This window comes from Lepisosteus platostomus, chromosome 24 (assembly GCF_059453375.1).
Source record: "Lepisosteus platostomus isolate fLepPlt1 chromosome 24, fLepPlt1.hap1, whole genome shotgun sequence".
Taxonomy (NCBI): Eukaryota; Metazoa; Chordata; class Actinopteri; order Semionotiformes; family Lepisosteidae; genus Lepisosteus; species Lepisosteus platostomus.
Window position 1 is genome coordinate 14051746 of NC_142634.1, and position 22991 is coordinate 14074736.

The 22991-nt window shown below is 42.3% G+C and overlaps 2 protein-coding genes across 4 annotated transcripts in view; both read left to right on the forward strand.

Annotated features, from left to right (window-relative positions):
* The first annotated feature begins 2193 nt into the window (after positions 1-2193).
* LOC148641746 (zona pellucida sperm-binding protein 3-like) lies at positions 2194-4837 on the forward strand. The gene is made up of 10 exons (XM_088617847.1): positions 2194-2335; positions 2620-2795; positions 2880-2986; positions 3329-3420; positions 3498-3678; positions 3853-3958; positions 4047-4138; positions 4217-4302; positions 4377-4484; positions 4577-4837. Exons 1-10 carry the CDS (start codon positions 2263-2265, stop codon positions 4786-4788), a joined length of 1233 nt encoding a protein of 410 aa, XP_088473973.1. The 5' UTR covers positions 2194-2262; the 3' UTR covers positions 4789-4837.
* Positions 4838-20255: 15418 nt separating this feature from the next.
* The window catches only part of LOC148641747 (mediator of RNA polymerase II transcription subunit 13-like), a 91205-nt gene continuing 88469 nt past the window's right edge, over positions 20256-22991 (forward strand). For 2 of the 3 annotated variants that reach the window (XM_088618531.1, XM_088618534.1), the window contains exon 1: positions 20256-22339. In XM_088618531.1, the coding sequence (XP_088474657.1) occupies positions 22268-22339 (72 nt within the window). In that variant the 5' untranslated portion in view covers positions 20256-22267. The remainder of the gene's footprint in view (positions 22340-22991) is intronic. The other variant, XM_088618533.1, reaches the window with a different exon arrangement.

The window sequence follows — 22991 nt, forward strand, 5'->3', positions numbered from 1 at the left end:
AGAACAAGGAGGCCAGGACTCCCATGCAGGGTGACCAAGGGGTAGCTGTGGAGGTGGGATGTGAAAGACCCCTGAAAGGGAAAGCTAGGGTTCACATAGAATTTGGAGTATTCTGCTAATTACTGATGGCTGAGTCAGATTTGAACTTGGTTGTCATCCCTCTCAAGCCTTCGTTATAAACTCAGTTACACAACATGGTATTGCAATACTTAAAGGAAAGAGGGTCATAATGGCAGAATATGTTGTATACTACACAATCAATTTAATAGTTAAGAATTAAATCATGTTTGCATCTGTCCCAGAAAGATCAATAAAACTCTTTACACTCATTGTGTGAACCTGATGGCCTCTACAGTACATGAAGGCAAAGATGTGAAGAATGAGATGGGTCTTCACTGCTGGATAGGAAGCTGTGCCAGGAGTCCCAAAGCCTCGCCAAGGATTTTGGAACATCTTGGATGTGATTTTTGTCCTTTTAATGGATGTTAACAAACAGGAAAAATGTAAGATGCTTTCAATAAAAGAGCTATGAAATTCTTTGTGGGGAAACTTTTCTGAAACCACAAGTCCTGTTAGGACTTCTTCACAATTATACAGTGTTCTCGGTGAGATCAAGTTTATCAAACAGTGCCCAGGTACTGTATTGGTGACTATGAACTATGCCAACAGACCCACCATGGTTTACTGTGGGAATGATATTGCTTTGTTTTTTTTGTTCACCAATCATCTTTTTTGACATTAATCTCAAGATGAATATCACACTGATTGACAAATGCATCTAGAAGGGGTCCATGTGTTTGTCCAGGCTCTGAGAGAAGAGGGACTAATACCATGTCATCAGCGAACTTGCTGATCACAGATGCTCTGTCATCTGTATATAAGATCAAAAGAAAGGGAGAAAGAACACAGCCTTGTGGTGAACCCGTAGAATTACAAACAGGCTCGGATGCCAACCCATTAATAAGCAGATTTGGGATTCTGTGAGTCGGAGAACAAATGATCCACATGATACCGTACTGTATGTTGATGGTCTAATTTGAAACGTGTTCGATACGTTTTTCAACCAAAATGTAAGGCTGCGTTGTATGAAAGGCTGATGAAAAAGCAGCAAAGAAGTCTAGCTGAAGATATTTTCCACTCTAAATGTTTATAAAGAACATGGAGTAGAAAATATTAGCATGGTCAGCTTCCCTTCAGGGATGGTAGGCAAACAGGAGGGGGTCAGCATCTGACTATTTTAACTTTAATATGTAACTTGACTTTTTTAAGAGTCTGTGTCACTAATGGAGTTGGAGCTATTGGCTTAAATTAATTGAGAGCTTTAGGTCTGTTCTTCTTAGGAACAGGTACGACTGTAGACGTCTTCCAAACAGGAGGAACTGTGCCAGTGCATAAAGAGAACTTGAATAACCGATGAAAAAACTCCACTCAGTTCTTCAGCACAACACTTTATTGTCGTGCCAAAAATTCCATCAGGACTTGCTATTTTGACCTGGATCTTTTTAATATAGTTTGCAACTGTAAAATATATTTTCAGTGTTTTGCATGGATAAGTAAGATCACTGAGTTGAGAGGAAAACTTATACTTTTCAACACGAGGGTTATAGTCTTGCCAGGAAACGGGTTAAAATGGTTTCAAATACCTTCAGCTGCTGTTATTGCGCATATTTGAGTAGTTTCCTTTCACTGGCATTGCATTCGTCCATAAGGACCATATGAAAGAAAACCCGCGTAACGTTTAAATATTTTTAACCTGCAGAAAAGGATGTAAATATTTTGTGCAGTTCGCTACAGGAATCCCTTGGTGAACGGGTCACCCTACTTGGGACTGTAAACGTGTATTAAAACAAAAAACAAAATAAAGTTTTAAATGGTTCAAACCTCTGTATAGACAGCCTTCACCCAAACAAATAAAAACAGCGTTAATTACGAAGTTAATTACATTAAATTTACATTTATAAGCTTTAATTTACCTTTGCATAGAAAGGCATCGATTTTCGCAGATGATTAATAAGGTTTCTGCCCATTTAACACGTTAAAAATCCTTAGATCGTTTTTATGTGTTCTACTACGTAAGAAGAACCCAAATATTACGTGTATAAAAATAATTAACAAAGAGCGACAGAAATAAGTCTATTGAGGGGAAATAATTGACAACAGCCGGTCCACTCAGGGCAAAACAGCTGATTAATGTTTCGGTCGCTGGGTCTCTCCCTATAAATTCGGAAGGTGGAAGGTGGTTTGTATGGTTCAGTTGTGAAAATGGTTTTTCTTTGGAGTCTTGTAGCGATGGGATTGTTTTTCACGGTTCCTGTTCTGACGCAGCAAGGGCATGGTATGTGGACTTTAATCTGTTTTTGGGGTATTTGGTATTTCGTTTTGTATGTGTGCAATTATGATTTACCGTAGTTATCTGGCAATTCAAGTTGGCCTCGGCTTTTTAGCTTCGTGACTGTAAAAGCTCTAAAGCAAAGTGGTATATGGTGTTTACATGCTTTTACCAGAGTAAAAGTCTCTTTACTATATCCTGGGCATAAATTAAATTAGTAGGGGTTCTTATCCTAAGAGATTATAATGCACCACTGGGAGGGGATGTTAAACACTTTTTGTGTTCCCTAGATATTACCGTGAGCTGTGGGCAGGACTCCATTACTGTGAGTGTGGATCTTAAAGTGCGCTCTCTTTTACCTCTGGACCCTTCTGGCCTGCTACTGGGAAGCTGTCCAGTGTCTAATGTTGCACAAGGACAAGCAGTATTCCAGAGTGAATTCCTGGACTGTCGTTTCATGCGCATGGTAAGGCTGTCACTAAACCAAGTACAGGGCCAACCAGCTGCTTCCCTGCCTCTCACCCACAATCCACTTGACTTCTGTTCCCAGGCAACTGCTGACATCCTGGTTTACAAAAATGTCCTGACGTACCAACCCACAACCTCTGCCTTCTACCCATCTCCTTTCTCTGAACTCATTGAGTGTACCTATGTAAAGTGAGTAGAAAGCAAGGGGACCCTTTGACCCAAGAGGACATGGGTTGTGTTCAAGGCCAAGGTCTTGCTTTCTCTATCTGGGGTGTTGGGTGGTTTAACTTAACCCGATTGTAACGTGGACTGATCCCTAAATTCCTTGGGTTTTTCCCTTGGTGGGGACCACAGGGATGGGTGATCCTGGTTTCCCCATTATTTGCTAAGTGCTCTAAAATAACTGAAGGTTCTGTAACTACTACACACTTGGGCTCACTTGCCTTTCTTAGTGGATGTGCATTGACTTGCGTTTGCTTGAGCATCTGTAAATTGAGCTCTATTTACTTGCTTTGTGCTCTAATCTTCCAGATCTCCTGACTGGACTCCTCCCTTGTATAACCCTGCCCTGGGAGATGCTTCTGGATTTGGAACCCTGAATTTTTCCATGGACATCATGGCAGGTGAGGGTTATCAAAGCTTTAGGATACCTGTTATTTGGTGCCTTACCTGAAAGATTAACATGCATGATCTACTCCAGATGACTTCAGTGCCCCCAGGGTCTCCACCACGTTCTTCCTGGGGTCCCTTATTCCCATCCGGGCTGCAGTGGACCAGCAGTTCCACATGCCTCTGATCCTCTTCCTGGAAGAGTGTGTTGCTGCTACCACTGCAGTGCTGAGTCCTTCAAGCCAGACCTACTCACTCATCAACAACTATGGGTAACATCTTGCTACTAGTGGATTTAAGGTTTGAGGATCAATAACAATCCTTTCAACTGTATGGAATGAGCTGTGATTCTAAACATGCAGTGTAGTGTTTAGCCTTAACTGCTCCCATACCAATTGACATGGTCAACCCAATTCTTGGCTTGAGGCTCTCTTGTCCTACAACAGGTGCTTTGAGGACGGCAAAACCTCTAACTCCAGGTTCCTGCCCAGATCCCAGACTTCAAATATTCAGGTGTTGGTACAGGCCTTCAAGTTCATGATGCAAAATGATGTAAGTTCTTTTTAAGCCAGTATAATTTCTCCACGTGACATGGGGATGCATACACTAGGTGTTGTACAAAACTGCTGCTTCTCTGCAGGTTTATCTTCACTGTCGGCTGGTGGCCTGGGACCCTGCACGTTTAAATGACCCCACCAAGAAAGCCTGCAACTTCAACAAGACCACCAACAGGTGACTGGATTAAGGTCCAGCTTGCACTATTCGGTGTTCTCTGTATAGTACTTGTTGTGACCAGTTCTCATTGTGCAGGTGGGAGCTACTGGATGATCCTTCACAGTATGTGTTATGTGACTGCTGTACCTCAAGCTGTGTGGGAAGGAGAAAGAGAGATGCAGGTATAAAAATGTGGTGGTTTTTATAATGAAGCTGCTTTTTGACTGTTGGATACCTGACCATAAACCCTCTCCAGATGTGCAGGGACTGAGGCACACTACAGTACTGGGACCACTGAGGATTGTGCCCGAAGAGGATCCAGGTGACTTCTTTGAAACCAAGGTCCCTGCAGTCATCATACAAGGTACAATGATACCCTCTACTTGGGATGATCTGGAAGGTCTTCAGAATTAATCTTGAGTGCTGTTAACTACTTTAATGTCTCCTTTCCTCCAGAGGAGGATCCAGTTCCCATCTGGGTGATCTTCTTGGCTGGAGCACTGCTAGTGACAGTCCTCCTTGGTGCCCTGTCTCTGTTGTACTACTTCTGTGTCTGGTCTCCCTCAGGAGTGCAGACCAAGCCACAGAGTGAGCTGCTCATCCCTGCCCAGATAGATGAGGTGCACAGGGTTGTTGGCATTCACTGCAGCTTTCCAAAGGAATCCTAATGATCTGTATGTCATGGATCCTGGTTGAAATAAAAGAATAAAGAACTTGCATAGCATCCTTTTCTTTTTTTTTTCTTTATTTCTAGGGGGTACCTTTCTGGTCAGACCAAGACTAATGACAAGAATTGTTACATCTGTCACTGGTGGAGGGTGTCTGGAGCTGTCCCTTCCATAGCTTTAGTCTGTGGTAGTAAGATGGTGACAATTTACCACTTCATTTGCTAGTGTGAACACAACCTTATGATGCTGAGCACTGTCAGCTGGAATTAACCTAACTCTGAGAAAGTAAAAAGCCACACTCTGATTCTTGACATTCCTGGGAAGTATATGAACTTACATGGGGCTCATGTAGACTTCCCTAGTCTGTTAAATGTAGGCTGCACATATCCACCCCCATTTCTTGATGCTTGTGCTGTAGCCCATAGAGGCCATTGCATGATGTAGCAGCCCTTGAATGTAACTTGGCAGCTAGTTACTCCAATAGTAACTTTAGAGCTAACAAGTCTTTTTGATTTCCTAATTTAAAATCATTTTCACTTTCAAAAAGTGAGTTGGATTACAGTACCCATCAGTTTTCTAACCAAGCTCACATGACCTGTGGGGCTTGACCTACAGTGTAAATTGGACCTATCCACTGGATAGGCTACCAAGAGGCAAATGTTACCTTAGACTTGAAAGCTGGTCCTTTTTGTCTCATCCATGTACTACTGTGATGGACTGGTGTTCCATCTAATCCTCCCCTTCCCTGGTTTGGCAGATGCATTCTTATTCCAAATACCCAGTTCTCTATCCCCCATTAAGTGAATGACAAACTGTATATTAAGATCTAGCAATGACTGGCTGAGTCCCAGTGGAGGGTGAGTAGGGCTGTCTGTATGCCAGTAATTGAACTGTGCTGCAAAAGCTCTGTAGTTTTAAAACCTGGGTGAGGTTTATACTAACAATTAGAATGTTCATGCACAGAGGACTGGAAAGGGCTGAAACATCTGATTGTAACAAGGGAAAGAAGGCACCCACAGGAGATCAAGAATTTACTGGTTTTCTTTTTAAACCACCTTCTAGTTTCCAGACCTTGATGCTGAGCCTTTGAGATGCTCCGAGGCATTTAAAAAAATTAGTTAGCCTTCAAGCCAGAATGGTATGAAGATTTTTTAAATGAATCCCTTTCCATGGGGTGCTGAACCTTATTACAAGAGACTTCTACCATAGATATAATGCCAAACCCTGACTTGTAAAAAGCATGCAAAGTTTTGGAAAAGCAAGACTCCAAAAAAGTCACTTTTAAATCTAGTTGTAAAATGATTTAAGTAAGCAAAATCCTTCTGGATGGGTGGGTAGGATACCTGACAGGCAAATCCTAATGCACGTAGCACACAAGCCTTCTAAAAAAAACATTAATGTTACAGGTGTCGCTAGGTTGCAAGGACCGGAAGTGGACTTCCTTACTATAGCTCTGCTGAAGCAGTCTGGGGATTCCTTTAGGTAGGGGTGCGAAAGTCAGTTCTGTTGTAGATGCATACACACCGTGTGGCAAGAAACATTAATCCAGTTAGCGTAATCCTCTATGTGCACGTTAACCTCACACTCAATGATGAGTCTTCAACGACTTTCTGCAGGAAAGTGTTTTTCGGTATTCATGGGCGCTGCTCTCAAGTTGTCCACAAGATGGCTCAATGTACTGTGCCCGTGCAGCAGCAGAACTCCAAGGACAGCGTCTGCATGATAATGTTGGAATGTGGAAGATTTTGCGGCCCAAGAAAATTTAGTCTAGGTTTTAGTTTATCCTTCGACAGCCTTTGAAGTACTCATAGCTGGGCTGTGATCTGCTACGACCCCTCTGGCAGCAGTGTCTGGGAAGTAAGACTGCTTTCTCTTTGTTTAAATGTTTTGGCTTTGCGGGAGCGTTTGGAAATAATAATTACAAGTCATGTTCTTTCTGGTTTTGCAATTACCAGACTCATAGCTAATGAAATATTTGTCCAAATCTAAAGATATTGGAAATGAACAGCTGTGTGAAGAGATTCTGAATATTTTAGAGGACCAAAAAATACATGCCCTACGGTACAGACGTCCCTAATTAACTACTGTGTACTAAATCATGGCTATTTTAAGACGGTAAAAAAAAAAAGATTTACCCAAATGGACGACTTTAAATAATTTAAGCCTTTTTTAAAATAAAAAATCATGGCCCTCGAACAGTGCACATAAGTTAACTCTAGGCAGTTGTCTGATCTGTGTGTATCTGATTATAAAAAGCTAAGAGTACAAAGCCATTTTGGAATTGTAGATGAACATTGAAACAGCTTAAATTAATGTTGAGCCATATGTAAGAAAGAGTGATTATACATTATCTGAGATTTTGTATGTCTTAAAGAATACTGAACTACATAAACATATGTATATGTTTCTACAGTTAAATGCACTAGCACCCTAACGAAAAGTCTATGCAGTAAATAAGGTTGTCCTACACATTGTATTATGACGGTGAATATATACCGTGAGTTATTTAATATACTTTGAATCTCACCTATCATTTGCTAAGTTGATTGTACTAAAGCACAGAAGAATTCCGCCCATCCATTTTCTAAGTGCTTGATCCAGTTCAGGGTCTCGGAGAGCTGGAGCTTCATAGTGAAAATTCCATTTTACACTTTACAAAATTACAAAAGTAATTTTAATTTTTTCTATGACTGTACCGTCTGCAACCAAAGTGTGCCGCAGCTGACCCCCAAATGGCTGTTCTGTATATGAAGCCACTTCTGTGAATGTGTGGACACTGCCTTGTTGCTGTTTTGACTACACAAAGCCATTTGTTGATCCCAAAGCTTTTGTGTGACTGGTGGTGACAAAGAAGAAACAAATTCAGTGAAGGAAACACATTTTGCCGCGTGTGGCTGACATAAATGGCCAACAACAGCTATACTACCAAAACTGGTATAGGGCAGATTAATTTCAGGGTTGTGAAAGGGCAAAAAGTAAAATTTTTATGTGCTGTCGTAAAGCGTCAGAACTTCAGTGTGATGATGAATCGAATTCGCAGTTTTCTTATTCAACAGCTTGTCAGCCTCCCAGAAGAGTAGAGACACGTTAACGCTGTAGCTTTGCTGAAACAGACGGCTTGACTGTCTGATTCATGAGCAAGGAGGTGTTTCAGACTCGGGAGCCATCCCACTGATGCAGGGGCAGTGTGGATGTACATAACCGCGCAGGGTCTCCAGGCTGCGGGAGAACACAAACGAACTCCGGCAGGTTGAATAGCCCTTCTTTCTTTCGTACCGTCTTTTACCCCTATGCTCTGGTACCTTCCCTTCCGGTCTCCTCCCTCCCATTTCTGGTTCAGATTTTGCCAGGAGTGGCTTTTTCCTCATTAGGATAATTGGAATTCTGCAGGAGCCGGCTGCAAGGGGGGAGAGCAGCTCGACAGTGCCTGTTGAGTAACATTTTAATTCTGTTGTGAGGAGGCAGCCCGTAATCAAGTCCACAAACATTCTATTAGGCAGCTCCCCCGAGCGATAGCAGGCTGCATTAGGAGGGCCCAAGGAGACACGGATCTGATGAATTGAATTAATCTCCTAGCCGGTGATGAATGGGGGTGTTCAGAGCGGGCAGGCAAAATGGGGACATTGTTCATCTGTCACTCTGATCAGCACATCCCTCCTTGATCTGCGCCTCTCATTGAAGGCCACAAGTGCTCGAGCAACCCCTTCCCCCTCCTCGCCTCCCCACTCATGCTCTTGACACAGATGTTCACATGAGCACGAACCCACTGACAGAGACTCCGGCGGAGGCACAGTCTGTGTCCAGCCCCCACCAACCTAGAAGAATAAGCGTGCTTTGAAAGAGAAAATGTGTCGGTAATGAGCAAGACCCCTGTCACGAACGCAGCCCGTCTTTCCTGCCTTGCGTCACATTCAGGAGCTGAGTGAAGGTGCAACAACTTCCTTTCTAAACTGTAGCCTGAGCCGTCTTGAGGTGAAATTTTGCTACTGCTTGGAAATGTAAAATCTCTCTGCCGACTGTCTTGAGTCCAGTCCAGTACCAAACAAGCATCAGGCCGAAGGGCGATGAAGATTAATATTCCGTTTGCCTCAAAACATCAATAATAAACATAAAGTTTTAAAAACAACATAATAGGTTGGAAAAATCACCTCCTTTCTTATTTATTATCATTAAGCAATTAGAGTAATAGGCTGATGTGGTGGGCAGCCTGGTGGTGCAGTACATTGCTGCCTTGTTGCACTGGTGTCCTGGGCTCAATTACAGACCTGGGGAATTACCTGTATCTGTGTGGAGTTCGTATGATCTTCCCCATGTGCGCGTGTGGGTTTCCTCTGGGTGCTGCAGTTTCCTCCGCAGGCCACAAAACATAGTGATAGGTTAATTGGCTTTTGAGAAGACTGGCACTGGAGTGTGTCCTGGTGTCCCATCCAGGAGAGTCTCCTGCCGAGTGCACATTGCTTGTCCGGGATAGGCTCTGTCTCCCTGCGACACTGTATTGCATGAAGTGGTTTGGAAATGGGTGTGTTGCTGTCTGACAGTGGTAAGGACTGAAATGTTGTTTCAACATTGTTTTCTCCTGTTCTAAATGCATGTTTTGCTAGGCTGGAGAAATAAGAGCTGTTTATGTAGTCCAATGACTTTATCTTATGTGTTTGTAAGGAGAGGTGAGAGAGTGATTTATCTCTGCCTACTTTCAGTGTAGGAACAGTGGAGGCAGGATTCAGAACAGCAGAGAGAGCCACTTATTCTTGGAGTCAGTAGGCTAGTAATGCAGGCAAACTGCAGTCATTTAAGAAAAAAGAAGAGGTTTCACAGTGACACAGAGAGAGAATCATCAGTCCTACTTCTTCATGTGTGGGTCTGAGCAGCAAATATGACAGCTGAATTGGGGATTCTAAGTTGTGGAGGCAAACAGAAATAGTATTTTAGTATGAATGTGTAATGGCTTCCATACTGTATAAATTTATTACGAAGATATTTAGCTGACACTTAAAACTGCTCACATTTGTTACTGTTCATACAGCCAGGTGTTTTATTGGAGCAATGTGGGTGAAGTTCCTCATTCAAGGGGATGACAGTAGTTCCCACCTGGGATTTGAACCCACAGCCTTCTTGTTACAGAACCCTAAGTGCTACTCCCCACTGCTGCCTGGAATTTGTAGAACAGGAACTATTGTTAGAGGTATATAGTGAGAAATCCCAGGGAATATGTGAGACTCTGTGGTGGCAAAGTGGTTAGCATTGCTGCCTAGATGCACTGGGGGAGTTCTCCCCGTGTTCGTGTGGGTTTCGTCCTCAAAAGACATACTGTACTTGTAGGTTAATTGGCTTCTGGGAAAATTGGCTCTAGGTGTGAGTGTGTGCATGTCTGTGTCTGCCCTGTGTCCCTGTGTCCCTGGTGTCCCGTCCAGGGCGTACCCTGCCTTGTGCCCATTGCTTGTCCGGAGAGGCTCTTCCTCCCCCACAGCCCTGAACTGGCCGAATGGATGGCTGGATCCTCTAATGGAAACAAAACCCCTGTGTTTCTTAGACATAAAGCGGGTTTACCACATAACTACAATGAATCCAATAAGTATTGCACTTAGGCTTAATGAGCTGAGATATACTAAACACATCTAAATTGCCTTCAGTTGTGAACTAAATAAACTGAAGTCAAATAATCTTGGCAAGAAACCTCCAAGTTCACATGAGAGTGCTCGGTGGTCTCATGCTTCAGTGGAGGCCCTAACCGACATGTTTCTTAGAGAACACTCAGTTTCTAGGGGGAAGCCACAGGCGATATTTAGCATGGGTGAGGCACGGTAGAAGACGTTCCTTCTGTGTCTGCTATTGTAGCGCTAAGTAGCCTGAAGGTCCAGGAGCGTTTGTGGTCAGGTAGCTCAAAGTAAGGATTCTAAGAATGCATTACCGGACAGCAGGTTTCCCAGCAGAAAAAACACTTGTGGTGCAGCTGCTAAAGAAAGCCTTCTGCATCCTAAATGGCTCCACAGATGCTAAGCCCACCAAAGAGCAGCTTGAAGTGGCCATAAGTCCCTCATTTGCTCTCTTTACTGCTGAAACTTTCCAGAGAAGATGATGGATGAGCTGCTGTTGGCCTCAGTTTATTGTTATTCGGACAATCAATTTACTCTCCCTGACTGCCCTCCATCCTCCAGCAAAATCCCAGGCCCCCACAAACCAGGCCAATCTTTCAGAAGCCACTTAGAAAACAGCTCAGGCCTTGTTGAGCCAGGCAAAGCTGAGAGAGCCACCCTCTCTGTTCTCACTGGGCCACAGTTTCTATTGTTCCGGTTTCAGACAGCATTCCTAAATTACAACACCAGAGTCACTCAGGGATTCTACATGTTGTTAAAAAAATAGAGAGAAATTGTGTACCTGAGTTTTCGCAGTTTAAAAGCATGAGTGCAGAAATACATTTTTTGTCACTTCCAGCATTTGATTATTGCATTACTTTTGGATAAAAATGTATATATTTCCTCTTGTTTGAGAGTTTTTTTTAATGTGGCTTCTGGTTGCAAAAATACATTTGTGAGAAAAGGTATTTGAACTCTTGAATTATCTCTATTCCTGTGTTAATTGCTTCTAAAATGTGATCTGATCTTCATCTAAGTCATAATAATAGATAAACACAATTTGATTAAACACGGAAAACAACACAATTGCACTTTTCCTTGTCTATATTGAATATATTGTTTAAACAGTCTATGTTAGAAAAAGTATGTGAACCTTTAGATTAAGAATCTAGTGTAAACTCCTTAGCAGCTTTATGGGCTCAACAAAACGTTTCCTGTAGCTGCTGATCAGTCCTGCACGTCGGTTGTTGGTGGTATTTTGGCCCATTCCTCTTTACAGAACGGGTTCAATTCATCAATATTTTTGGGATGTCTTGCATGAATGGCTGGCTTCAGGTCCTTCCAACGCACTTCCATTGGGTGAAGGTCAGGACTCCGACCTGGTCATTCCAACGGATCACTGTAGGTCCATGCAGCTTTGAAGATCAAGGAATGATGATACAGCAGTTCTAACTTTTGTGTTTCATATGTTTCACCTACGATTGTACCAGATGGCTGAAGAGTTTATTGTGTTTCTTTAATTTTAATATCTAAATAGTAACTTCTTTATTGCCTCCTGACTAGAATAGTATTATACTGAGCATCAAAAGAAACCCATCAATTATAACTGTGATTAATTAACAAAGTTATGATCAGGAAAATACCACATTATTTGTAGCAGGTGGGCTGACATTTTATTGAACAGGCATGACAGGAGTATTCATTGTACTGGTTAACAGTTCTCATCAACAGGTATGATCCATAGAGTGTCTACTGTGAAAGGCATGATCTAGTAGTGTCTGTGAGCACCCGTAGAGTCAATACAAGCTGTACATCTGTGACATATGATTTTCGCCAGGGTGCAGATGCTGCCCTGTGGGATTCTGTCCCATTTTTCTTGTATAGCCTTGGCAAGCATGTGCCTATTCACTGGTATCTGTGCCCAAGATACCACACATCAGCCCACTTCATCAGTGTTCAGTGGGGCTCTAGTCTGACTAGTAGCTTATCCATAGCATAGCTGTCACATATTCATCTTGCAGGAAAGTTGCTGTTATATGAGCAGAATGACGATGTGTGATTTCTTACTGTAACGTTGTTCTGAGACAAAAGCAAGGGTAACAAGTCAGGCTTCCAGGACTTGATAAATCTAGCATTGTGTAGTAAAGTGGTCATCAATCACTACAAGTGGAGTGCAGTGACTTAATTCTCCTGCTAAGACCATCACACTTGGCCTGAGCCATCCATTTTCTACTTGCTTCTTCTAGTTCAGGGTTCCTTGCAAGCAGTAACCTTTACTGGATGGTATACTAGACAGACACAAACACAGTTTGTTTCCTTTCTTGATTTTCATAAGGCTTGACATTCGATGGAATGCATCTTTCACCTGCGCCCAATCAACTTCCTTGCTAATCAGGTAATTTATTAAGATAATTCAGTTGAGTGAGTCATGAGTGATCAATTAATTCAGATGGCATCAAAAAACATTAAACCAATACCCCAAATCTAAACAAAAACATGCATAGAGTGAAAGGTTTTTTATGGTTGGTACAGTATGTTTACAAAATCACATGATAAGCATATAAAGGTATAATAATTGTAGAAAAACAGAAACAAATATTCAAGTAGAAATTCTTAGTGTTTTCTGGATATCCACTCTTTGTCATTTAAGTCACCTAAGCATGAATTTTAATTATTGCAAAATCACTATGAAGATGTAGAGAGGAAAAACTGAACCATGAGCTGAAACTTGGTTCAGAAATTGGTTCATTTGAGATGACAGAGAAAGAAGGATATTGCAATAGTTTAGATTGGGCCTGTTCCAGAAAAGGAGCATGTTTTTCACAAAACCTGCCAGGAACATGCCTATTGAGCTGGACAGCAGCCAACGGGAGAGCCCAGCAACAGTGTAATTGTTTCTCCCTGAGCAGCATTGCTCAGAGGAGTACTGTGTTTCACTGCTCTGGATATTAACTGGGTAATCAGCTGCTTTTGGCAGGACAGGGTCTCACAATGGGTTAATTCACTCTACTCCCAAGCTTGGCTGCTCTAGAATGTTTTCTTCATGTTTTCCAGGAAATTATATGGAAGCCATGGGCTTCAACACGGACAAATACACATGCGCCGAGTTTCTGCACAGGATGTGCAGAACAAAGCATCTGTTCCACAATGTTTTGAAATATTTGTGACAATCTAGGATAGCCTAGTCCCTCCCATTTTTCTTGGAGGATCATCTGCTGTGACTGTATAGGAATGAGTTAGACCTTCCAAACCAACTCCCCACTGTGCTGCTGGTGCATATTGGCATCAGTGGTTGTTGAGTTGGGTCTCTTTCTACAGTATATGAAAATGTTTTGGGAAAAAAAATGTTGTATATAAATGTAGTTAATTATTATTAGCATCTCTTGGTACCAGGGGAACAAAGGGTTATGGAATTGTTTATTTAGATATCATAAATATATTTAAATTATAACTAATCCAAACCCAGCTTCAAAAAAAATAAACAGAAACCCATACATTTTATTGAGAAAAATATCTGAGGAAATTTACTGATATAATTGTTTTGACCAGACTACATGATAGTTCCTGTACAGGATAACTGATAACATTGATATACCCTTCTGTCTCTGTACATAAAAATGTTAACTGATTCTACAAGAATGTCATGCAATTCAGTGCAATTTTCATCACAAAACCTTTTACTGAGTTGCTGCTAAATTAGTTTTAGTTTTAAACTGTAGCCATGGAAACACGATTGAAAGCTCAAAGTCCTCTTGGGGGCACTCTTGAGGTGTGGTCAGAGAAGGCATGGATGCTCCATGTGTTTGAGTCCTGGCAGGACAGAAACCGCACTCTGACCGTAGGAATAGCAGAGGTTCTGCAGATCTTCTGAATACTTTGTTGTCTTGTCTACACAGCATAAAAACTGTCATGCATGAAGAAAAGGTAAAATAATCTGAGGACTAGCCTAGGGAATAGTGCTCCACTTGTTTTACTTCAATCTGCGACCATAACTGTGGACAGGGAATTGATAACGTTTCAACTTAAATGTTTACTTCCAACTGCAAATTTGACCCTTCTCTAGATTATTAATGAACAGATTACAATGTGACAAGCAACACAAAAGCCCCTTATGTAACAAAAAAGTTTAGTTGGAAATAGTGCCGATCTCTGATTTCAATAAAAAAATATTTTATTTAGTCAAAAAGGAATCGGAAGGATGAGTCAGAAAGATGTTTTATAAATCTGTATCTGTTAATTAGACAGATTCAAAGAGTTACTGACTTGGTCAGCTGTTGGTGAAATCATGCTGTACTGGCCTACGGCACTTGTAGTTCAGCGGGTTGTAAAAGGAAACATTTTTATCATATTGAAGTGTTGTAAATGTCCTTCTAATTGTTATTGATTTACAAATACTGCAATTCATTGGTCATGTCAATAGAGTTATATGAACCTGAAAAATGTATATAGTTGTATTATAGAAGTTTAATTAGAAATACTAAGTAAGGTGAGATCAGTATTTTTGCAACAGGAGGCGGTGGGACAGACACCTTTAATCAGTTTTAACTACTGAAAGAAAAGGCGACATTTCTTTTAGGAAACTTTGAATGTGCTGAGGCCATGCTTTCTGTGTGGAGTTTGTATGTTCTCACCCTGTTCATATGGGTTTCCTCTGGGTGCTCTGGTTTCCTCCCACATTGCAAAGACATGCTGGTATGTTAATTGGCTAGTTTGAAAATGGCCTCTGGTGTGAGTGTTTGTGTCTCTTTGTCTACCCTGTGATGGACTGGCGTCCTGTTGCTTACTGAGATAGGCTCCAGCTCCCATTTGGATGAAAAGCGAGTAACACTTTTATTGACAACATACTGGTATGTTAAAACACAGCTGTGAGGTCAGAATTGGAAAGCAAGTGAGAAAAAGAGAAAAACTCCAAATGAATGTCTCTTTCTTTGAGTCAGCAGATAGTCAGTTAATCCCTTTTACCTCTTATTCATCTCTCCTTTTTTTTTTTGCATTTAAAAAAGAAAGCAAGCAGCAGAAATTCACATTTTTAGCAAAGAGGTCTCCAGAAACACCTTTACACCTTTCAATTAAACACCTTTTCCCAAATAAAAACACACAGTTTTGCCAATCAGGTTTGTGGGATTGGGTTGGCACTGTGTATTGATGCCTGTTCTTCCGAGAATTAACTCCCCACCTCACCATTCACCCCAAGTCAGGGGAAATACCAGGAATATTAATACTGTAAGTGTATCTCTGGTTTGATGACTACATTGATCATAAAAATAAACACCAGCTCTGTGCGATATAACATAAATTAATTGTCTTGTATTTAAATTTTTAAGTGCCTTTAAAGGAAATTTACCCACATGACATAAACAAGACCAAGAAACCTGAAACACTGGTAAATGTTGAAAGCTAGGAGCAAGACAAAATGTTTATATCGCATTCTTCATTTAAAAATTAGGAGAGTCTAGATCCATGTAATTTTTACCCTATAAAATCAAGAGTTATAGGTCAACCTGAGTTTTATAATTAGGTTACCAGGATGGGACACTATAATAAAATTTTCAGAAGCGATTGTTTGTATAGATGTCAGACAGAAAATTAGTGATTAGAATCAGAAGACAACATTTAAATTAGGATGTGCTTAACAGGATAAGTGTTACTCGATAGAAAACAACTGCTATTATCTAGTGTCTGTGAGCCCTGCCACCTATATACAGATTATCCATATTGGCATTTGAGGTTATGTGTGTGGAGGACACAATGTGTGTACATCAGGAACGGGTAGTTGGGCTTTGTGGATCAGGGAGAGCCTGACGTAGACGCTCACAAAAAGGCCAAAGCCTATACCAAAAGTGTACAGTTAATCCAACATGACAGACTTGTAGAATGCTGGTGAAAACAGAGTTGTTAAGCCACATCATCACACTGGCTTCCCAGAGCCCTCACCTTTTGGTCACGGGTCATGGTTTTGTTTCCTCAGCTGAAGAAGTCATTGCCGTGTTTATAAATGTTTGAAATTATGCTGGGAATAGTTGCTTCATGATGTGAGAGACTGGGGGGGGGGGGGGGGGTCTTGGATTGATGCACTGGATTAACCCAACAGTGCATGAGGCAGGGAGGCGCTCTGCAACTTCAGTTGCACAATACAAAAAAAAAAACAAACAAAATTATTGTTTCAATCAAAAATGCAAGTGGGAATGTTTTAGAGCTGTTCTCTGGAATGGAAATATTGCTGATTATGAAGTCCCTCAGGAACACAAGTGAGCAGAGGAGCAGTTGATCAGCCAGTCGGCCAGGTGGTTGTGCTGCAGCAGAGTGAGAAATTGTCTTTAGCTTTGGCCGTGAGTATCTTTATCTCTCTCTTGACCACTTCACTGATTTATTTACTGGGATGGAGTTAGGACTGGCCCATTACAGGCTATTATTTAAGTTCACTTATTTTTTTTCTTTGAAACACTCTCTACAATTACAAATGGAAACCAGGCTTTTGTCTCCTCATTCAAATTTTCATCTGTCCACATTTCAAGGAATTCAGCCTGACAGGCAGACACAGTCACATCAGAGACACCTTGGCAAACAAGCCTCCAGTGCATCTACAAAGATGAAATAACTCATTTTCCTCAAAAGCAGCATGAAATAAATTACATAAAAGTAATTAACACGTATAGTATATAATGTGTTTACAATAATTTAATCAACGAATCTCTGATGAATCAAAAGGCATTCCAAACGCTATATGTAATATACTGTATACTGTCCCACAAAGTACAAAAACTATACTGTACAGTATGTCATTATTTAACTTTGCAAAGGTTAGTAATGCGTTACTCGCAGATGTAAGGTGCATCTTTTAATTCCTAGGATGCTTCCCACAGTCCTTCACACATTGGAAAGGACCAGCTCATCTCACACATGGAGCTGCTATTACATACCTGGTGCCTCACTGCACAGCAGACTGGGATAGACAGGAGGGCAATTGCTTCGCCAGTGGGATTGCTGATAGAAAAGCAAGATTGTGCAAGCCCAAAGGACATCTGGGTTAGCACACCTACACTTACAAATACTTCTATGGGATTTTTATTCACAAAGTGAAGGCTTTGGTTTAATGTCTTGAACAAAAGGCAGGCTACTGCACAGTGTCTCCCTAAGGACGTTTAGGTCCAGAAAGACTACAGGTTCATCAACTGCAGCAAACTGGTTTCATTGGAGCTCTCCCATCTCAGTACTGAGCAGGCTGAGCTTTGCTTGTGAGAGCCAAGGTCAGAGTCGAAGGCAGTAACGCTAATCGCTCTGCTGTACAACTGCACAACAGCCAGTGGGCTTCCTACTGACAGTAGATGGCTCCATCTTATTCACGCCTGCTACAACACCTGTTAGCGTAAAAATGAAGTGCTGTCCCAAATAAAAGAGAGTCTCTGTGTGCCTGAGTAACCTAGGTCATACTTCTGAATGTAGTCATGTGTGCAATGTTTTATCATGAACACACCATTGGTGCCTTTGCAGCCCCCCTTCTCTTCCTCTGTGTGTGTTTGTAGTTGCATGGTGCAGAGGTTAGTGTTGCTGACTTACAGTGGAGGGGCCCTGGGTTCAGTTCCTGGGGGTGCTGTCTGCATGTAGTCTGGGTTTTCTCTGGGTGCTGCGGTTTCCTCCCACAGTCTAAAGGCATATTTGTAGGTTAATTGGCTTCTGGGAAAACTGGCCCTGGTGTTTGTGTCTGTCTGTCCTACAGTGGATGGGTGTCCTGTACAGGGTGTACTTGCTGGGATAGGGTCAGGCTCCTCTACGACCCTGTATTGGATAAAGTAGTTAGATAATAAGTGGATGGCTTCTTCAAATACAGGTTTCAAATACACTCCTTTTTCTTGCACCTGTAGAAAAATCAGGCAATTCTGCTTACAATTAAGCTTGGTCTAATTCTTTCACCTTTAGTTCCTTGTAGTGAATGTAGCATGCTTTGAAATCAATATTTACATATTCAGGATTAATCTCATCCCTAGGTTTTCAGAGACTCTAGGAACAAATGACATTTTCTTCATGAATTATTTCCACAACAAACAAGCAGGTAAGCTTCACTTAGGATGCCAAGTGTAATTCAAAGACTTTCATTAAAAATGAAGGAGCAGTTCTAGTTATTTTAAAGAGGCTTATTATTAACAATCAAATAAATGCCTGAAACCCAAATTATCCTTACTTTTTTGCGACAACTTTTCTCTGAGAACAGATTTAGAAGCAAGGCTTTGCATAACCTCACTTTTTTTATATACACAGGTTTCATCATTCTCATTGTCTAACTCTTTCATAGTTGTGTACTGTACTGTATATGTGCCCAGTGGAAAATGGTCAGAAACTAGTAGTGAAGAGAAGGGAGTCCTTTATTTTCATTTTGTGTGACAGGGGAATGTTGTTGTTGTTGTTGTTGTTGTTGTTTTGATTAGTCATGGGAGAGCCACCCTCAGTCTTCAGTTTTAGATATTCAAGTAACTAGATAAGGATCACAAAGCAGTAGGGTGTCATGACTATTTTTACACCCGTGCCAGTGACTCATATCACTGTACGTTCCTGGTCTAATGGCAGCAGGCAGTGCAATACGCCACAATAGCTGCCTTCAGAAACAGATACTGTAGGTCTGAAGTAGGCGAGACGTGTGTCAGCATGTCCCACCGCAGCCACCCAGACTAACCTGGTCAGCTCCCCCTCGGATCCGCTATTCCTAGCGCTGGGTCACAGAGCTCCGGACAGAAAGAGAACTCACACTTCTGGGTCCTAGAACAAATCTTTCATTTTTTTCCCCTAGACCTCAAATAAAACGGGGGCAAGGAACACAAATATGGGGATCTATCCGGCGCGGTACCTGCAGACACAGTGGTAAACCCCTGAAGCGGCTTAATTACACGTTGCAGGGCCAGAGCAGGCTGCCGGATCGGCAGTTAATCCCCCGCCTTCGGGTTCAGTCGTGTTCCTGTGAGTGGGAAGAGCCTGCAAGCGTTAAAACAAAGACGAGTTCTTAGTAAGCATGCAGGGCTCTTATTTTTCTAAATGCGTCTTAAAAACAGATACTGTATCTCTGCAGTTAAGCGGGGTATTTGATCAATTGTATACATATAAATCAGTGCAGTGCTTTACAGGTTTTTTTTGTATTTATTAATGATTCTGTATAAGTCATCTTATGTTTCAAAATGAAAATGGATCGTAATTAAAACGGTCTTAAAATGACGTCTTGATACATTGAAAACTTTAAGCAGTGTTTTCTCACAAAGTGTTTAGTGTTGGTGTTCAGCTTTAAAGGGAAGTTTTAAGAAAAAGACACGACAGCCACAACTGCAGTATGAGTCCACTGCGTGTATAAATTCACATGGAGAGATGTATAGGGCTATTCTTAGTGGGACGACAGTGTAGTTATCGTGTAAAGGTGTGTACTATAATCAATTAAAATCACAGACTGCTCAGCCCGTTCCAGGAAACCCTTCACTCTAAGTCTGTTGGGGTGCAAAATGAAGTTTGACATAAAATAGGTGCATTGACTTGCTGCTCTCTTTTAAAGCCTTTTAAACATTATTATAATTCTACATAGTGATGCATAAAGATCTAAGTTTGGTTAAAACTTGTAGCTCCTTACTGAAAATATTTTTTAAAAAAAAAAAAAGGTGGGATGTGGGAGGCGGTCGCTTCAGTTTGAAGCGCTTGACAGCCGCACCAGAATGAAATCAAATTTTAAATAAAAAACCACGGAAAACGTGCGGAACAGCGCCTCTAGCGGCGCGCGACGGAGCCGAGAGTGTGTGTGTGTGTGTGCGCGCGCGCGCGCGAGTGTGTGCGAGAGCGAGCCTCGGCCGCGGTCACGTGAACCCCCCCACCCTCCCTCCCGTGTTGAATGGGAAGGCGAGTCCGTTGCTGGCCGCCGCCATTACATCGCTATGCGCGGTGGGCCGGCGGAGTGCGAGAGAGGCTGCGAGCGCAGGAAGGCAGGCAGTCCGACACTCAACTCCGCTCGGCAATGTAACAGTAAAGACACCGAGACACAAACAGTGCCTGGGAAGGGAGACATAGCGACATTAAATTAGCAACTCTCCGGGTTTGTTTGTTTTTTTTTACCCCGAAACCTTCTACCCACCCTTCATGATTTAAATTTTTTTTTTTAAATCTCCCGTTCTTTTTGTCGAGGTTGGTTTTCGAGGATTAAGGCATCGCGACACCGCCGTTTCCAGTGGTTTTTCTTCCCTTAGTGCGATCGGTGCTAGCCGGGGGTGTTGAATACAGCGCCAAAAGCGAAATTACAGTATCGGCATCGTTGCTGGAGTGTCATCGTTCCCTCCGAGGCGCCGATCACCATTATCATCATTATTCGTGTAAAGAATACGCGTTTCTCTTTTTTTTTCCTGAAAACAAATCCCCGTTTCAGCTGCTGGGGGAGGACGTTTCGTCATTATTAAACAGAAAAAGGAGAAAAAAAAGGGGGGGGGGGAGAGGATTTTTTTAACTCTCGTTTCGTCTCGTTTTCTGCATTTCACCCCCCCCAACACCGATGATGGACGGGAAGTATACTTTTTCTTGGATGTGGCGTGAAACATGTATACAGACATAAGTCGAAACCGAAAATTAAACCGTTCGGCACCGAGACCCGTCGCTGTTTTTCCTCTTCTATAAACAAAACGGAAGAGACAACCTTCGCTAGGTCTGTGTGTGTGTTAGTATGCAGCTGTAGCCTGTTATAGCAAAGTGGAAACAGAAGAAAACAGCCCCTCTTTTGCCCGTAGTGTGTACTACACTCGCAGGGCATGTTGGTGGTAAGAAATACTATAAATAACTATTACAATTCGCAAAAACTATCACAACGGGGGCATTATGTTGCGAGCCATGCGATCTCTATTCCTGCGTGTGTGTTTTTAAAATCTCTCGTTACTGTTCCGTTTCCTGCGCTCGTCAGATTTTCCCGTTCAACAAGGATCTTCAGGACCTGACCGAAGCCTTTTTCTTTTTCTTTTTTCCAACAGAAAGAAATATATATATATACAGAGAGAGAGAGAGAGAGATATTTCGGTCGCTTCCAGCTGGATGTTTATTTATTTCGCTCCTATCACCTCTCACAAATCCGGGATATCATCGCGCACCTTTTGTATGTGACTCCGAGCGTTTTTGTCAGTGCCCTTCCTTCTGCTGTTTGTGGTTGAAACAAAATAATAAACGCTGTTCAAAGGACGGAGTGGTTTGTGTGTGAAGTTATGGAAACAGTGTTTCGCTTTTGTTATTGATCAGTTTTTTTTTTCCTCTATTTTCTCCAGCAATTTTTTTGCCACCACCACCACCCCCCCCTTCCCAGCCCCTAATAAAGACAAGGAGGTTGAGCGTGTATGGATTACACTGTTATTTAATCAATACGGTAACAACAACGAAGGCTTGTTTGGATGTACAGTGAGACGCTTCTCCCCCCTCCTCCTGCTTGGATTAACGAAACGAGGATTTGTCTTTTTTTTTGTGTGTGTGGGGTTGCGTTCGGAATCGGTTCGGACCCGCTGACCTGGAATCCTTCGGATCGGCACCGATCGGCCAGCACGTTTTGGGATTTACAAAATACGATCCGATTGGAGTGACGCCTGGAAACAGTGGGGGGAAAGACAGCATTTAACTGGGGTTTCACCTCAACCCGGTTCGGATTCACTACGACAGGGTGGGGGGGTGGTGGTGGTGGTGGTGGGGGGGGGGTGGATATTATTTAATCGATATATTTTCGTTGGGGGGGGTGGGGTGGGGGGGGAATAATTTCAAATCTCGCCTCTGCTCTGGTTGTGAACCCAGCGTGTGTTGGAGACGGCGTGGATAGTTCTGTTCGTCTGGTGGAAAGGGAACCGAAGAGGCTCGGTCTCGGTACCGACCCAGGATTCCGACATGCCCAGCACTGACGACCCGGTCCGTGGACGATTATGACTGCAGCAGCGAACTGGGTGGCTAACGGGGCGAGCCTTGAAGACTGTCACTCCAACCTCTTCTCTCTGGTACAGTAACACTACGTTAACCGTTTAACGAAAACGCCGTGCAAATTACAGTACACCCAGGGAGCCTGCTCCTGTCGCCATCCGGATGGGGGCACACTTTGGGACAGATCTGTACTTTTGGTACAAAGGTGAACCCGTCGCTGGTGCTGTGATTAGAGAATCATTAGCTAACACAGGGCAGTGAACCGAGGATATCGGCGCTCCAGATTGGTCTCAATAGGCCACACTCACAAAGCATTTTACAAGCTGTCATTTAATTCATTCCGTCAAGGCAAGGGAGTGCTGCACCATGAAAGTGTTTTAAGAACTCCTTGCTGTTCCCAAATTGATTTTCATCTGATTGATCCTTTAAAAAGATCTCGCACAAATGGGTGGATATATCACTTAACGTATCCATTCAACATTTGTGCACATATACACTTTTCTATTTCGCTGCATTCGCTTCGATATAAATACACATTGTTCAGGGAAAACATCCATCCCCACAAGTATAGGAAAATAGAAATGATGTAGTGTTAGGGTCTGTAAAGTAACTTGAAAAAGTTAATATTATTGTGTTAGCAAAAGCTCCGACTTCAAAAGCTCTTTCGACTGTTGGTCTTGAGTGAACATTTGACAGTTTTCTCCTCAGGTGGAATACCAAAAGCTAGTG